Here is an 18,251-nt window from a genome sequence, read left to right on the forward strand (position 1 = left end):
TCACTTCCTTGCTGGACATTCTGTCAAAATGAAAAGCTTGATTGAACCTATAATAAATTAACCTGCCTAACTGTAACAGTTCCAACAAACTTAAGGGACATGTGATTCCTTCAACCTGGAAATCTCTTCTCTCTTAATATATACATAGCTTATTCCCTCCCGTCTTCAGATATTTACTCAGATGTCACTTTCTCAGTGAAACCTTCCATGGCCACACTACTTAAAATGTCAACACTGGCTTCCCCCACCCCCAACACTCAATATTCCCTTAACTGCTAACACTGCATTTGTTTTTCTTCAAAGTACTTATCACCATCTTATACACTTACATACTATTTTATTTATTTGTTTGTTTGTTTGTTTGTTTATCTGTTCCATGTAGGCAGGGATTTTTGTCTGTTGTCACTATTTTTTCCTCCTGCTTTAGAGCCAGCACCTAGTATCTGACAAAATGTATATATTAATAAATAGTTGTTGAAATTGAGTTGTATTTCAATTGTACTCACTATCTGTAGAGCAGGCTAAAATACAGATGATCATATGGACCAGAACACAAAACACATACCAATCTTAATCCAATTCTACACTAAGCAAGATTTAGCAGAGTAAGCCTAAGAGTAAGAACACTAACACAAACAAATTGTAGTGACCATGATTTAAGAGTTTAAGAAAGCATTCTGTTTTAAAGCTAGTTTCTATAATATATAAATCAGGATATTAACTTTCTTCACAATAAGGATTACTGTAGGCTTATAGTAATATAGCATTCTTTGAAATATAGTAACGTTTGAAGAGAAATAAATGCAATGTTTACAGTTAAATGAAGGTGATAAATAGATTTCAACTGGTAGACAAAGTATTTCTGCATTTAATATTAAAATATGTTATTTTAATTTTAAGTAAACTAACATGTCTCAGGATTTTACAACTTATTCTGTTTTACCAGTAAACAAGTCAAATTCAATTATAATTCCATGTTGAAAAAAGAAACATTTGCATTTTTTGACAACTCCATTGAATTCTAATATATCAGGAAGGTAAAACAAAGCTGGGTAAATATTAAGTCATTATAGACTGCAGATGTTCAAGGCAGCAAAATGAACAAACAAGATGGCTCACTGACATGGTACACTAGCAGTCCTTTATATCCAAAGAGGCTGAGGTAGAAAGTACAAGATCAAAAAAGTATAAGAAGCTAGAGAATAATAATAATAAAAAAATCTTTTTGACTTAAAAAATGTTAGATTCAAAATAATATAAAAATTAAGATGTCATAAATCAACTTCTCTGTAGCCAAAACTAGATTCCCTAAATTGCCAGAAAAATGACTTTTTGCCTAGTTACAATAATTATACAATTAATGCAACATATTTCATAGGCTCTAATTTTATAAACTGCCCTCTTACCTGAAATTATCTTGGTATAAATTTATACGTACAAACTTCAGAAGGATTTTCTGGAGTCTGCAAATCTTGATTGGAACAGTCAACAAATTTCAACGCTGATTTCACATTGTTTTCTCATGCCAAAGTTATCTTTGGTAGATAAGCTGGCAAACTAAAAAGAAGAAAACATCAATGATAATGACAGCTAATCTGGACCAATAGAAAGGGATAAAAGGAGACATCCAAGGGGAAAAAAATCAAGAGTCCAAGTTATAAAAGAACGAAAACAGTTTCAAGATAAAACCATGCAAAAACAAACTGAAGAGTACAACTTTTTCAGAACAAGGAACACCATCTTTTCTATCACCCAAAGTATGAATGGAAGCACACCCAAACAAAGTAGAACCAACCAGCACTAATGCTATGCGCAGCTCCCATGCTATACACAGCACATGACATAAAAGAAATAGAAAAGAAGGCCTCTGCTCTAAAGTATACAATCTAAATCAAAAAAAGACCTACGGCATGAGTCATTAGAGAATCAAATGCTAAACTAAAGATAATGAATGCAAGTGCAATAAGAGTTTAGAGAAGAAAAGTGGTGTGAAGCAATTAATGGCTACTAGATGGAGAAGACAGAATTTAAGAATGGAAGGAAGAAGAAAAATTACTCCAGAGGCAATTGCATTAGTAAATACAGAAAGATGGGAATGAATATGGTATGTGTAGGGAACAATGAGAAAACCAGGCTGAATAAAGATATGATAAAGAACAGAAGAAAATTAGGCTTGGTGGGTACAGTACAGCACCAGGTAACAAAAGACCTTCAAAGTAAGACAGACAAGTTTGGACTTAAATATAACAGCAAACTCAGATTGGTTAAATGCTTCTAAGAAGGCTATTTTTAAGTACCACTAGAGACAAACTCTATTCTTCTCTTGGTAGCCAATTCTAACATTCAATACCCTTCCATATCCTTATATGTTTCCATATGTAATTAAAATGACTCTTGCTTCAGTGGAATCCTCTATTCTCTTCCTCTTCTTTCTTTATTTGATTTGGCATTTAGCACAACATATTAGCACTGAGGCCCTCCTTCACCTAAAATAAATAAATATGTACAAATATAAGATTTTTATTTATATATACATATGTACGTGTATATATATGTACATATACGTCTGTGTGTGTGTGTGTGTGTGTGTGTGTGTGTGTGTGTGTGTATAAAGGTCAGATATGTATATATAAGTTTCAGAGGATTAAGTCATTTTTAAAAAGACAAAAAAATTGCCACCTTCTAGCCCTAAAAACATCGTCTTTTTGGGAGGTGCAGTGGAGAAGGAAGAGGCACATTCTCTCATTTTCTAAGCAAAGCTTTACTGAGCACTAACCATGTACTAGGTACCATCAAACCAACTATCCAAAATGATTCCATGTAACCCCATACTCTATTTGGGATACTTCCCTTCATTCTCAGTATTTTCAATACTTCAAAGAAAAATCTACCTCTTTAATAAGTGTCTAATATTCTTCTTCAGCCCCACATACTCTCCCTTTATACCTCTCCTCTCATTTTTTCTCCTCAATCACAAATGATTTTATTTTTAAATAAGAGCATTCATTTTACACATTTCATTCAATGAAAGTTTTCTACTACCTACCTAAAAGATTTTAATTCTACATATCAAGCATAAAAGTAGCAACGATGGCATTTTAAAAAAGAAAATAATAATGCCAAAAAGACAATTAAATACCTCAAAACTAATAAATATAGGGAGATGAATTAATATGTCCACCCAAAGCTACATTAAACTACATTCAGTGTGCAGATACAAAGATTCCATGCAGCAAATAATAAAAATAACAATTATTATTATTTATAATAATAGTAACAACAATGACAATGAAAGCTAATTACAGAAAAGCAAAAATGATATCTTTGAATCTAACAACAAAAGTCTAAAGGTATTTTGTAGTGGCCTTTCTTCTGAAAGGAATTGCTAAAAACAATCATTAAGTAAAAATAAACTCCAATTACCTATCATTTAGCCTTCTAGACATTTACTTTTACCTACTACCACTAATTATCTTCTTTTTGAACTGAATTTCAGACTGTTCCTTAACAGTTAACCATCTAAAATAAGTAAAATATAAGACGGATATATAAAAGGGATGGTAGACATAATCCAAATTCTACTGAACTTTTTAATACATCAGATTCAGGTTCAATTTTCAGAATTCATAACTTAAAAGAGAAATGATATATAATTTTTCATCTTTTTTCTTTCCCAAAGAGACACTGATCCTTATCTACAAATTTCAAAATTACTCTAAACTGTGTTCCTGTACCTCAGGTGATAAAAAGAACTTCTATAAGCAATCAGAAAGTCTGAAAAAAAATTCCAGAAACTCAAAATACACGAACTTCAATATAAAAAACTGAGCCAAAAGAGAATATCATCTACTCCTATACTACTCTGTTTTGAATCTAGGACAATTAAGGACACTTATTTATACCCAATTTGCAGCCTCACTACACTGAAGTGAATCCTGTTATAAACCATATGAAGAATTACAAATATGCAAAAAAGTTGCCCACATCATGAACCTAGGCTAGTTTCTAATTTAATGAAAATAGAGAAAACTTTTTTTAAAGGTTAAAAATCCATCTAAATAGCCATCTGAACAGTAACACAAATTCTACACAACTACAAATTCTAAGTATCTTTTGATGGCATCCTTGGAATAAATTCTGTCAAACAAAATTAATCTAGAACACTTCATGGAGAGAATGGAGGTAAGTTAAAAAAATGCTGTGTTAAAACTAGGAAATGAACAAAATTTAGATGAAGCATGTAGGGATGAACAAGAAACAGAATATGAGTTCACTGGAAAAAAAACATACTAAACAGAATGGTTAGTTCCATAGAAAAATGCCTATATGGATGTGTCCTGTCAGCCAGGTCAAAAAAAAACAAACCCTAAATAAAGGTAATAGTTCAGAGTTCCTTTACATATCCAACACCTTTTGAGCACTGTAATTTTCCAGATTCCAAAGCCTACTCAAAAACATTTAGTTTTTAGTTTCCCCACTGTCAAAAGGCAGTAATTCTCCATGTGCTAAAGTTCAGAGTAGTGTGAGATTTGTCTGAGAAGGCTTTATGCTTGACACTTGAATGTGGCCTTGAATTATATGAAGCATTTGAGTAGACCGAGGCAAGAGCGGACAGGTTGAATGGAAGAAGTAAAGATATAGGTGTGGAAAGCACTGGGGAATGGTGAAAAAAGTAACATGAGCTAATATTGGAAAGGAAATTCTTCCTTTCTCACTTTAGCAAATGGAGAATTATTCTTTTGATGATTAACTGTACTTTCTGATTCTTTACACTGTTATTAAATTTAAAGGTGTGTGTGTGCTTGTTTCCCACAACTAGCCTAGAAGTTCCTAAGGAGCAAAGACTATTTTTATTACTCTCTTATTTCCCGGTGCCTGGTATATTGTGGATATTCAACAAATATTCACAGAATCACAGCAGATGAAGACAATACTGAATGTAACCCACATAGTCGCTAACTGCATACTTAGCCTCCTTTTCTTAAGGCAAAATATAGTGTTGCTGGTATTTTGGACATTAAAAGAACTATGAAGAGCCAAAACATAGATCAAGACTTTCATTTGAAGACTTTTCTGAACAGCAGAGTTAAGCATTTCACTAAAGCAAGCAATCCCTAATGTGCTTTAACTGACTTAAACATACATGTAATGGAACCCCTATCCTCACTGCAACACACATATGCATACATGTACACACACAGACATGCAATCAGAAGTTCCTCTTCTTATAGGGTAAGTTACTGATTAGCGAAAATGCTCCATGTCCAGAAAAGAGTGATCGAAATAATGAAGAAATCTGAAATTATATAATAACTAGCTAAAGGAAATGGGAAAGGCATGGGAAAAAAATTGGTGGGAAGGAGAGAAGGGTTGTTGAAAAGGAGAGATTATTCATGTAAAAGAGAAGACAAATGGACTTATGAATGGTTAAAAGTAGAAAAAAACTGGCTTCAACTCAAAATGAGAAATTTTAATAATGAGACCTGTACAAATATGAAATGGGCCACTCAAAGGAAGTGTGTTTCCCATTACTGGAGATGAAAAAACACAGCCTGGACAATCCACTTGGCAGGAATGTTATAGGACAAATTGAATACCACATGAGAAGTAGGACTAGAATCCTCTTAGATTCTCCCAAAACTGTGTGCCTAGGGCCCTAAAATATCTATCTTGCTCCAATCCATTGCAGTACCAGCTCCCACCAACACTGTCAAGGGGAGAGAGAGTAAGAAAAAGATGTATTCCTGTCATCCTGACCAGGAATTCAGAATACATGCCCTGTGCAAACCAGGCCACAGAGAGCATTTACAGTTCACAGAATCAGTACTGTGACACAGATAACATTAAATAAGTTTTTTTTATGAATCCAGATGTCAATAAACATTGTGTCTGTAGTTAAATGTGTTCTACATTTCAAATTAACTCAAAACAAAATTGAAAAACATACCCCGTTCATGAGAGGGCCTAGCCGTATTATCTTCCATGCTGTACTATTATTTCACTTTTGTTTCCCAAGAGTGTAAGTTCCCTGTGAACAGAAACTACCGTTTATAAATTTGTATTCACCCACAGATCCTTAGCATGCTGCTTGATTAACAATTCTGCTTCACTAATAGAAATTAAGCTCTAGAATGTCATAAACTTTTGTAATTAGCTAGAGACAGAGTATAGCCGTGAGTCAGGGCACAGACTACTCAAATTCAAGTCTCACTCAGACCGGCTCCTTGTGTAATCTTGAGCAAGTCAATTACCCTATCCAAGCCTCAGTTTTCCTATCCTCAAAATGGTGAAAGTGAGGATTATGGAAACTATTCCATTTAAAAGAACCTGGCACATGGTAAGTGCTCGATAAATAATTAGTATAATGCTCAGCACATATTGTTATGTATTAAATAACATCTGCCCCTTAGTACAATTGTTTGATGCAAAAACACCGTCAGATATTAGTACCGAGTTGATTTTATGTTAAATAAGTACTGCAACTTCTTTACGTGTCAAAATATTAAAACGACTAATATTAAATATTAAAACGTGATGCGCAAATTGTATACCTGAAACTATGATAATGAAATCAGGAACTGGACTCTGGGATAGAAATCTGCTTCTTGCAGACTTCCCAAAGGAGATCGACAGTCAAGAAAGAACAGTGATTTCTCTGCAGCAAAACAATGGTGTTCTGAACCTACGTCAATTAATCTAACACGTCACACAGCCCAACATTTCTTCCTCTGAGAGCCTGTTCGGTTTCTCTCCTTTGCACTCTGAAGGCAAGATGCACCTAAGCTCTTCCCCGCCTAGAAACTGAAACTTTACCTACTAGGCCCCGCTCCTCATCATCCCACCAGAGCATAACAAATTCTTACTGCACGTGCAAAAGAGGAAATAAATGGAGGCAGGCTATAATTTCCTTGGGGGAAGGTTTTCGAAAGATCCCAAGGTATCCGTAACTCTCCAAATGCGGTCCAGCCAGAGAATCTGCAAAGAACCGCCCGATCCAACTTAAGTGACAGACGCGCTGCCACCTCATCATTGCCCAGTTCACGGTCCCTCCTGCTACTCAGCCACGCTTGCTCAGCGCAAAACGAGCAGCCCCGGCCCCTGATCCCTTCTCTCTCTAGGTTTTCATTTCAACCATTTCAACTGCCTACCGACTCCAACTTCTGCAAAGAGACAGCGCCCTAAACCTACCTGGGACAGATGCCTCTGCTACAAACGCCGAGTGCAGAGTCAGGGCGCATGCGCATTTCCCAGCCATCGTTCACGTGACTGAGAGTGGCCGCTCTCAGTTTGCTCAGTATTTGATTAAAAGGCCTTAACCCGAGTCCAGGCAGGGTAGTGCTCCTTTGCACAGTTGCTCACCCCGTGCCTGATGGGAGTCGTAGTTCTGCGGGTGAAGAGCTAAGAGGAAACCAAACTGCGATCTCTGCGATCCCCGCCCACCTCTTCCCCGAGGGAGGAAGCTGGCCCAGCGCCCAGGGGCCGGGCTTTCAGCCGCTCCCTGCAATGCTTCTTCTGTGGGTGTCGGTGGTCGCAGCCTTGGCGCTGGCGGCGCCAGCTCCCAGAACAAATGGGCAAAGGCGGGGAGCAGCTCAGGCGTGGCCCGATGCGCCTAACGTGGTGCTAGTTGTGAGCGACTCTTTTGTAAGTACAGAGAGGCGGCGGGAGGAGGATGGTGGGGCGCGCCGCTCCAAATCCGCTACTAGCCTACAGTCTTCCCTGCGCCGCTGGCTTTGGGGAGCAGAATCTGAAACTTTCCAACATGTTTTACCCCAATGCAAACTAAGAAACGCATTTCATCTTGAGGCCCCGTATACACACACGTACACCACATAGATATGCATATAATACATATAAAACAGTAGTAAATAAAATGCAATTTGATAGCATCTTTGTAAATCTTTTTAATTTTTATTTATTGCTAGCCTCGACCCACTAAATTATTTTACCACTACTAATGAACTTTCAGCCCATACCCCCCGTTTGATTTAATAGTGGGGAAAAGTAACCTTCTGCATCTCCATAAAAGCTTGTTAGCTTTCTAGTGGTCATTTCCTAGTTCATCTCAAATTTGCAGGAATTTATGTTTGGGCGAAAAGTGAAAAAAGTTAACGTTATTTTTACTACCCAGGTATCCGATAGTCATGTTAATACTGATTTAAATGTGTTAATTGATATAATTTGATCCACTCCCTGATATTCCAGAGAAATTGTGTACGTGAGTTGTTGTTTAATCCTAAACTTGAACAGTTTTTGAAACTCCCAAGCCATCAACCAAAAGACTACTACTGTCTATTACCTGATACTTTTAGTATTGTCCATGATTTTAAAACTACTGCTTGGATAAATGTTTGTTTACTAAGTTTAGTATCACTGGGTGTTACTGTGGTCACATAGATAGTTGGTGTTGAGCATGTCTGGTACCAAAGAATGTTTTTAATCACTATGTTGTGTTGCCTTTCTCATAGATTAACCTGGAATGATTAAAGTCATATAATCTGGATATGCCCATAGGATTTGTTGAGAGTATTATATAAAGTGATCTTTATGATTACCTAAACTTTGAGAACAGGCAATATTGGAAAGTAACATAAAGAAAGTTTATTAGGGAGTATTGTTGAGATCAAAGAGAAAGGAAAGAAGCAGGCAGGATTGTGCAGAGAGAAATTGAGTTGTGTTTCTGTACCAGCGGAGACCTCAGCTGACTTTATGGGTAGTTCTTAAACTAATATGATATTTCAAAACCGTTTCAAATTAAGGTGAAGAGACCAGACCTTTCTACCTTTATGTTGGATGGTTATAGGCTGCTCCCGGAATGGGGTATGATCATGCGTAAGGCAACACTCTTCAGCAGAGGCCATCTTGGATTCCTAAAAGGGAATCTATGGAGTGCATCACAACATCCTAGAAACTTCCAAAGATAACAAATATTTCATTTTTTTTTAGTATAGTAGGAATACGTAGATTTGTATATATTTGTGTATATAAATATATAAATACTGTGTGCAGACTGATATTTCTTATGAAGAGAAAAGTAAAGATTTGATATTGTAAATATAGTAATAATCACCAAATTGATGTATAGATTCATTGCAATCTCTATAAAAATTCCTATGATTTTTTTTGCAGAAATATAGAAACCTATCTTAAAGTTCATGTAGAAATTCAAGGGTCCCAGAATAGCCAAGACAATCTTGTAAAAGAACAAAGTTGGAGGACTTACACTTTCTAATTTCAAAAATTACTAGAAACTATAGTAACAAGATAGTGTGATATTGGCATAAGGATAGACACATAGATCAAAGGAATAAAATTGAAAGTACAAGAATAAATTCTCAGGTTTATAGTTAATTGATTTTCAACAAAGGTGCCAAGACCATTTAATAGGGAAAGAATAGTCTTTTCAACAAATAGTGCTGGGAAAACTAAATATCTACATGCAAAAGAATGAAGTTGGACCCTGCCTCACACCATTTTCAAAAATTAACTCAAAATGAATCAATGAGTCAAAAAGCTAAAACTATAAAACTCTTAGAAGAAAACAGAGGTCCAAATCTTTGTGACTGTGGATTAAGCAATTAAAAAATGGGCAAAAGATCTGAATATACATTTCTCCAAAGAAGATACAAATGCCAATAAGCACATGCAAAGGTACTCAACATCATTAATCATTAGGGAAATGTAAATCAAAACCATGATGAAACACCAGTTCACACCCAGTAAGATGGCTATAATCAAAAAGGCACAGTAACAGAGTTGGCCAGAATCTAGGGGAATTGGAACCCTTATACACTACTGGTGAGAATGTAAAAAGGTGCAGCCACTTTGCAAAACAGTTTAGCAATTTCTGAAATGGTTAAACATGACTTACTGTATGATCCAGCAATTCTACTTAGGTATATATCCAAGAGAAATGGAAACATATGTCTACACAAAAACTTGTACATGAATGTTCATAAAAGTATTATATACAATGCTGCCAAATAGTGGAAACAACCCAAATATCCATCAATTCATAAATGGATTAAAAATGTAGTAATATTATTCAACAATAAAAAATAAATGGCAGTATTGATACATGCTGCAATGTGGTTGAACCTAGAAGTCATTTATGCCAAATGAAAGAAGCTAGTCACAAAGGACCACATACTGTATGACTCCATTTACAAGAAATGTCCAGAGAAAGCAAAACCATAGAGACAGAAAGATTAGCAATTGCCTAGGGTTTGTAAGAATGAGAGGATAGGAGGGTAATGGCTAAGGAGTGCAAGGTTTCTGTTTGGAATGATGAGAATGTTCTGAAATGGATTGTGACAGTCACACAACTCTCTGAACATACCAAAACCATTGAATTGTACACATTAAATGGGTGAGTTGTATGGTATATGAATTACATCTTAAATTTGTTTTTAAAAAAGAAAATAAGTACCTCTGCCTGGGTCTTCAAGGACATAGCACCCTCTCTGCCTCTGTCCTTCCACCCCCATACCTGCCTTGGTTTTAGTTTTGGTGATGTTTCAGGAGTGGGAAGCAGGACAGGCATGTATACCAGAGTCTAGTGAAAATCTCTTCAGTCTGATGGACCGATTTGAGAACATGATAAACAGTCCTGCTCTGAATACAGATCAGACTGTTACTCTTACATTCTATCATCAGAATGATGCCTTGAAATCTAAACATCACTGGTTTTCCCTGGCCCAGAATGATGAGGAACTAAGTATAGCAATCCAAATCACAAAATCATATTTCCAAAAGGCTCATCCATCTCAAGAGGGAAAATGGGGGAGAATATACACTTTTGTCTTGAGCTTCTTAGCTCATCACTCAGGAAATCAGTAGTTATTTGCTTATCATTCAGTGATTACTCCTGCTAGAAGTAGTATTTATTTCCACATACAAGCATGCTCTAATTTTTCCAATCTTAAAAAGAACTTGACCTTAATCTGACATTCTCCAGCTAATGCTCCATTCTCTTAACAGCCATCCTATTTTTCTATTTCCGTTTTGCTAAATAACTTCTTAGAAGAGTATTTTTCACCTGCTGTCTCACTTTCTCGCTTCCCATTTACTTTTCCCCTTTCTAGTTCAGTCATCTATCCCTACCACTCTGTTGAGAGTGCTCTTGTCAAAATCACCAACTGTCATCAGACTGCTAATTCCAGTCTGCATTTTCTGGCTTTATTTTAGGTACCATTTCAACACAGCTGACATTACCTCTTTCTTGACTTTCATGGGACCCAGTCTCCTGATATCTTCCTTTCTCACTGGCCATTCTTTCCCAGTTTCTCATGCTGCCTTTTCTTCTTATTTGGGGCCACTCAGGGCTTCCACTGGGTTCCTTTCCTCTTCTCACTCTCTCCCTAAAAGATTTCACTCAGTCTCACAGTTTTTGATACCATGAATCTTCCATCAGGATAGACATCTCTGAGCTTCAGATTCCTGTCTGTACCTAACAGCCTACTTTAGATAGGTTGGTAGATAGGTAGGTAGGTAGGTAGATATATAGGTAGGTTGATAGATTTCCATTTGGAAATTTCATACATCTCAAAGGTTTATGTATATCCCATATTTTGGATTGGCTCATTTTTTAAACTGTACTTTATAATTATATTGAAAACACATAATAGATATAATTCCAGGGCTAGAATATTCTTTTTTCTGTCTTTGCTCTTTACCAAGGAGAGTTTTCAATTCCCAGTTCAATTCCAAAATGCATATCTCCAACCAAAACAACTCTTCTAATCTTCAGGCTCATTTATCTAGCTGCCTAATTAATATCTCCACTTATATCTTGCAGGTATCTCTAACTTTACATGCCCATTAAATTATTTGAATGGCTGGATCCTTCTCATTATCTAGGTCTCATACTTCCCAGAGAAGCCTTCCCTGTCCACTCTTATCAAAAGTAGGTATCCCTTATTATTCTGTAGATCAAGTTTTCTTCAAAGCACATATCAACCAGTATACTTTTTGCCTTCTCCACTAGACTAAGCTTTATGGGGCCAGGGACTCTGTCTCATCTCTAAATTGTATCTCCAGGTCTTTCACAATGCCTGGCACATGGTAAATAATAAATATTGGTTCAATCAATCCATCATTCCCCAAAAGAACTTCCCAGGAAGTCCTTTAATTTAATTACTACATTCAAATGAATCCAAGTGTAACACTACACTCGGCTCTGAGTATTACGAGCCAAACACTGTTATCACTTTCTGTCTTTTGAGGATTGTTGGGATCATGCTTAAGTCTTTTGCTACTTGTGAATTTTATGGTTAAAATTAAAGGTAATAATTTTCTTCTTTTGTAATACAATCAGTGCTAATTAAATTTCTTTATTCCAGGATGGAAGGCTAACATTTTATCCAGGAAGTCAGGTTGTGAAACTTCCTTTTATCAACTTCATGAAAGCGCGTGGCACTTCCTTTCTGAATGCCTACACAAACTCTCCAATCTGTTGCCCATCACGTGCAGGTATGAACATGCTTAATATTAATGGAAGAAAGCGGCCACACACTGAAAATGTTTTTACAATTTAAAAGATTATACCCCAAAGTAGTATAGTAATTCACATTTAGCATCTAATAAAAAATTTTAATGTACGTGATATGTGCTTTAAACTATGTATTGGGTATTGGAGTTATTAGAATTTCTAATTTATTTTTCAAGAGCAGGAATTTTATCATCTAAAATGGTGTTTGTTTCATTTGTTACTGTTTCATTTTATTCTGATTGGTGACTAAGAATCTTTTGACTATCTAAATACTCATATTTCCTAGAAGAGGTCTATTTCCATGAAAATTTTTCAGTAAGAGCACTGGGAGTTAGAACTCCTCATCCATTATTTGAAATTTTCCATGTTATTTCAGGTTACATTTTTTATCTCCTTAGTCTCAATCCACTTCCATCCCAAACCTAATTGTTCACTTTTATTATAGTAATTTAACAAATAGGCATAGTTTCAATGGCAAAATATCAGTGACATTAAGTCATAAATAATTGAGAATAGGGAAAAACTTGATTATTATAAATTCTGTCTCTTTTTTTTTTTGAGCTCTTTCTTTTTTCTTAATGTAAGCGTTCATCATTATGAACTTCCTTCTTAGAACTGCTTTTTCTGCATCACATTAGTTTTGGAATGTTGTGTTTCCATTTTCATTTGTCTCAAGATATTTTTTCTTTCTGGATTTCTTTGACCCATTGGTTGTTCAGTAGCATGATGCTTAATTTCCATATTTGTGAATTTTCTAGTTTTCTTTTTGTAATTGATTTTTAGTTTCATGCCATTATAGTCAGAAAAGATGCTTGATATGATTTCATTCTTAAATTCATTAAGACTTATTTTGTGGCCTATGATCTAACCTGGATAATGTTCCCTGTGCACTTGAGAAGAATGTATATTCTGTTTCTTTTGGATGGAATGCTTTACGAGTGTCTGTTAAGTTCATCTGCTGTAACATATAATTTAAGTGTTTTCTTGTTGATTTTTCTGTCTGAACGATCTCACTGTTGAAAGTGAGATATTTAAGTCCGCTAGGATTATTGTATTGCTGTTTATTTCTCCCTTTAGTTCTGTTACTATTTGAAGACAAATTTATTGAATAAATGGTTGTAGAAAATGAGGGAGAAGACATAGTACACTCAAAATTTTTGTGGAAAGCCAATGCAAGGACAAGAAATAGGGAAAAAACTTGAGGATGTTGAGAAGTAGGATCTGTGCTTCAACTGACTGACTTGGAAAATTAACCAATAAATACTTAGTGATTATTTTCATAATTGAAAGAAGACTCTAGAGTCAGACAGGTTTTATATTTAATTCCAGGTGTATTTACCTTAAACAACTTAAGTAGTAAGCCTTAGAGATTCACCTGTAAAATGTAAACAGTAAACTCCTTGCAGAGATAACAGTAAGAAATATTATGTAAAGCATCTAATGCAGGTATTTTTCATTCCAGAGCATGAGCTCTAAACTAGTAGACTCTATTCTGTCTTGGAGTATTTGTCTTAATAGTCAAAACAAATTGTTAAACTATACACTAATCCCAATTTCTTCTTTCCCCTTCCCCCTCAGCAATGTGGAGCGGCCTCTTTACTCACTTAACAGAATCTTGGAATAACTTCAAGGGCCTAGATCCAAATTATACAACATGGATGGATATCATGGAGAAGCATGGCTACCGAACACAAAAATTTGGAAAAGTGGACTATACTTCAGGACATCATTCCATTAGGTAAAGAATAAAACAAAAATAATTCTAATAGGTTAATTCTTCTCTGCTATAGCACATGCATATACTCTTTTTGACTTTTATTTTTATTTCTCCACAAAGGTAAAAGTAAATCTCTTAATCCCTCAATTGGGTTAATTTGGCTAAAACTTTAGCTTTTTTAAATCTTCCTAAAATATTAAAATTGCTAATATGCTAGTATTTTGTTATTTAAAACATTAAAGGTTTATAAAAGTATCTATAAAATTGTTTAGATTTATTTTTATTGAGTTTCTATTTTATAATAGCTACTTGATTAGTCACTTTATGATCTGTTTTAAAGACCATAATCTTGCTACTTGCTTTTATCAGCTCTTTCCAACATAAGTCTATTGTAACTTTCTTTTTCTTCATTTTACGAAGTCCTCAAGAACCAGGCAGCTAAACATGGTGGATAACAGCAGAGATCTAGAATCAGACTGACTACTTTCGAATCCTAGTTTCACTATTAACTACTAACCTGTTGTAGTATAATCTTTGAAACATTATCTAAGCTAATGAACTTTAATTTCTTTGATGTAAGGATAAAAATCAAATAATATGTGCAGAAAAGAGCTAACACAGCAGGTCTGAGACTTCTGTCCTTAGAAAGGCCTGTTCTTGGGTCAGCCTTTGCCTGACGTCTGAGAACTTGAATTTCAGGAGTGTTCCCTATATTCCCTAACTAGTAAAATGACTTACTACATACCTATAGTGTTTTTGTATAACGTGCTTTATGCTGAACACCTACTTTCACTGTGAGAATCTGTAATTTTGGTATGTGCTAGGCAGAGGGTATCTACATAATCAGCACCCAACAACAACTTGAGTCTCTAATGAGCTTCCCTTGTAGACAGCACTTCACATGTATTGTCACAGGTAGATGCTGGATGAATTACGTGTTCCCTTTGTGACACCACTTAGAAACTCGTACTTGGTTTCCTGTGGACTTACCCTAAGCATCTTTTCCCTTTTGCTGATTTTGCTTTGGGTCTTCTCACTATAATAAATCATAGCCATAAATACAACTATTGCTGAGCCCCCAGAGTCCTCCTAGCAAACTTGGATGTGATCTTGGGGTTTCCCAACACTTGTGACTCCTGACACAAATTTATATTAAGACATTAGAGCACTACCTCTTGCCTAACAGGTGCTAATTGAAGGTTATGATATTGATAGTAGTGATGAAGATAATACTAATGATTATGATAAGAACCAGAAAAATAAATTTAATAAAAATAATGGTGAGTGTAGTGAGATGAATAGTGTTCACCAAAACTTCATGTTCACCTGGAACTTCAGAATGTGAGCTTATTTGGAAATAGATCCTATTTGCAGATGTACTTGGTTAAGGATTGTAGGTGAAATCATCCTGGATAACCCTAAATCCAATGACTAATGTCCTTATTATAAGAGGAAAGGACACAGACACACAGGGAAGGCAGTGTAAAGACAGAGACAGAGATGGGAGTGATCCCAGCTACAAGCCAAAAAATGCCAAAGGTTGCCAGGAGTTACCAAAAGCTAGGAAGAAGCAAGGAAGAATTCTTTCCTAGAGCCTTTCAAGGAAACATGGCCATGATGATACCTTGATTTCAGATTTCTATATCCTAGAACTGTGAGAAAATAAATTTCTGTTGTTTTAAGCCATCCAGTTTGTGGTAATTTGATATAGCAGCCCTAGGAAATGAATATAATGAGTTTTGAGTAAACAGATACTAAAATAATCTAGAAAAATCTGAATAGAGCAGGTCTTCGAATAATGTCCTTTCGTTCAACATCATTTCATTATAATGTTGTTGAGAGGCCCTAAGAACTTAACACTTGTTTGTATCAATTAGCCTAGGTAAAATTGGTTTTGTTATATGTCATTTCACTTAAAGTCACAGAAACAATCAAGGACATTAAGCGAGGACATACTGTATTAATCCTGCTCTTCTGGTTAATGTTAAATTTCTTTTCTTTTCTGTCTTCCAAAATCTAAACGATATCGATACTAGAAACCCCGTAGTAATGTTGACGTCTCTTGCCCACTCCCATCTTCTTATCATCACCAAATACTGTCAGCTGTACTTCTACAGTATTTTTCCAGTTTGTTTTCCAGTATTTTTCCACTTATCATCTCCACCAACCTACATTATTTCTTGCCTAAACTATTGAAATGGCCTTCCAACTTCTTTTCTTCTATCTGGCTCATTTTCTATAGGCAGCCAGCATGATCTTTTAAAAACATACATCTGATTGAATGACATACCTCCTTAAAGTCTTTCAATGGTTTTTCTCTGCAGGTAGGCTAAAATCCCAAATCTGCACATTGTTTATAAGAGCCTGCATAATCTAGCCTCTGTCTACCTCCAGTCTCATTTCATAGCACTTTCTCTCTTCCTCACTTTGCACCTGGTCTTTCTTTAATTTCTTTAACATGCTTTTTACTACCTCTGGACCATTGAACAAGCTAGTAGTCCTTCTGTGCAAATGCTCTTTCCATACCCCGCTAATGTAGCAGAAGAAAGGGGTGGGAGGGGAGGTAAGTGTGATGGTAGGAGCACAGGCTTTGACTCCGTTGGAACAGTTAGATGCCCATCCTTATGATCTTGGGCAACTTACCTGACTTCTCTAAGTGTCAGTTTTCCTTATCTGTAACTGGAATTAATAATACTCACCTCACTGGATGACTGTCATTTTTAAATGGGTTAATATAAAAGATATAAAAGAATTAGATGAGATGATATAAAATATTTAACAATGCCTGGCACAAAGTAAGCATTTAATCAAGGGAAAAGATTATTGTTGTTAAACAAATGGCTTAATCAGAATTGTAGTTGAATACTTACATAATTTTTTTATTATTCTGAAGTTCATTGCATTGCTAATTATTTCATGGCGTTTCATAAATTTCTCTTTAAAATCCTCCTGTTTAGAAAGTAAGGCTAACATGAAGTAAAATACAACTATTCATATTACCCTATTTGAAGTTTTTTTCTTTATTTCCTCAGTCAATCCAATAATAAAAAGAATCTGAGGTTGAATGCCATGTACTCCCTGTATTTATCATTCTATATGTGGAATGATTAAAATATGACCTGAATTTTATTCCTCAGTGTGATAATGATTCATGAAGGGCAAGGACCCTGAGTTTTTCATTGCTTTTTTCCCATTGCTAGTAGTACCAGTGCATTGCAGGCACACAATTAAATGTCTGTTGAATGAATGAATGAATGAATGTAGTGAAATGTTATATTGCTCTACCTATAGCTTATTATTTGATAAACATCACTGTTCTATTTAACCCAGGGTCATAGCACTTGTTCATTATTAGTATTTTGAATATATCCTCAACTAAAAGAGCATATCCTGTTTTTCAATTTTTTAATGTTTTAAATATCCTTAATTTTCAGAAGTTCTTTCTCATGTGGAATTCTAAAACTAGTAAAAGGAAAATGTTAATATTTCAAAGGTCAAAGATGGTTTTCAAAGATGCTACACTTGTAGCATATTTTCATTTACTCACCAGGGCTTAGGAAATTGAAATAAGCTATCAGGATTATTTCTGTGGGAGCCGTATGTCCTCACAGTCATTTGGCTTACAAATAATTCACGGTTTCTGTTGATAGCATGTCTGCAAAGGTTATATGAATTATGGTACATCTTGCAAATATTTCTGTTGAAAAATGCATCTCAGATGAAAATAAGGTCTCTTCATATCAAACTTCATAAGTAGGGGCATTCAGTGTTTTTGATAGAGTGACTCTCAAAATCAGAATTCAGGTTTTTATAACTCCTGGTACATTTACCACTGAAATTGTCTGTTTTTGATCTTTCTTTTGATCTTTCTGATATTTTCAGCCAGAAATACAAGATTTTTTAGTTTCTTACTACAAAACTCCATCTTTCCTTTTTAGGCATCAAGTAGTGATGTTTTCTTCTTGTACCAGTTTAGGAATACTAGTCCAATGTGTTCCTTACTATGTCTAATTTACTAGACCATACTGGGAATTCTAAGGGTGCGCA

At 35.3% G+C, this 18,251-nt stretch overlaps 2 protein-coding genes across 12 annotated transcripts in view; one reads left to right on the top strand and one right to left on the bottom strand.

The window, feature by feature from the left end:
- Nucleotides 1-7,283, bottom strand: part of TTC37 (tetratricopeptide repeat domain 37) — a 76,084-nt gene extending 68,801 nt beyond the window's left edge. Inside the window, exons 1-5 of one of the 10 annotated variants that reach the window (XM_023523389.1) lie at nt 7,189-7,276; nt 5,948-6,028; nt 2,298-2,486; nt 1,407-1,557; nt 330-436 (exon numbers count right to left, since the gene is read on the bottom strand). The gene's annotated coding sequence lies outside the window, so the exon portion shown is untranslated. Of the gene's footprint in view, nt 1-329; nt 444-1,406; nt 1,558-2,297; nt 2,487-5,947; nt 6,029-6,551; nt 6,677-7,188 lie in introns of all 10 variants that reach the window. The other 9 variants (XM_023523387.1, XM_011378184.2, XM_023523381.1 and 6 more) reach the window with 9 other exon arrangements.
- A 97-nt stretch (nt 7,284-7,380) lies between these two features.
- Nucleotides 7,381-18,251, top strand: part of ARSK (arylsulfatase family member K) — a 32,727-nt gene continuing 21,856 nt past the window's right edge. The window contains exons 1-4 of one of the 2 annotated variants that reach the window (XM_011378262.2): nt 7,502-7,641; nt 11,795-11,902; nt 12,339-12,468; nt 14,066-14,225. In XM_011378262.2, coding sequence (XP_011376564.1) covers nt 11,831-11,902; nt 12,339-12,468; nt 14,066-14,225 — 362 coding nt within the window. In that variant the 5' untranslated portion in view covers nt 7,502-7,641; nt 11,795-11,830. Of the gene's footprint in view, nt 7,642-11,794; nt 11,903-12,338; nt 12,469-14,065; nt 14,226-18,251 lie in introns of both variants that reach the window. The other variant, XM_011378269.2, reaches the window with a different exon arrangement.

The sequence above is a fragment of the Pteropus vampyrus genome, unplaced genomic scaffold (genome assembly GCF_000151845.1).
Source record: "Pteropus vampyrus isolate Shadow unplaced genomic scaffold, Pvam_2.0 Scaffold11, whole genome shotgun sequence".
Taxonomy (NCBI): domain Eukaryota; kingdom Metazoa; phylum Chordata; class Mammalia; order Chiroptera; family Pteropodidae; genus Pteropus; species Pteropus vampyrus.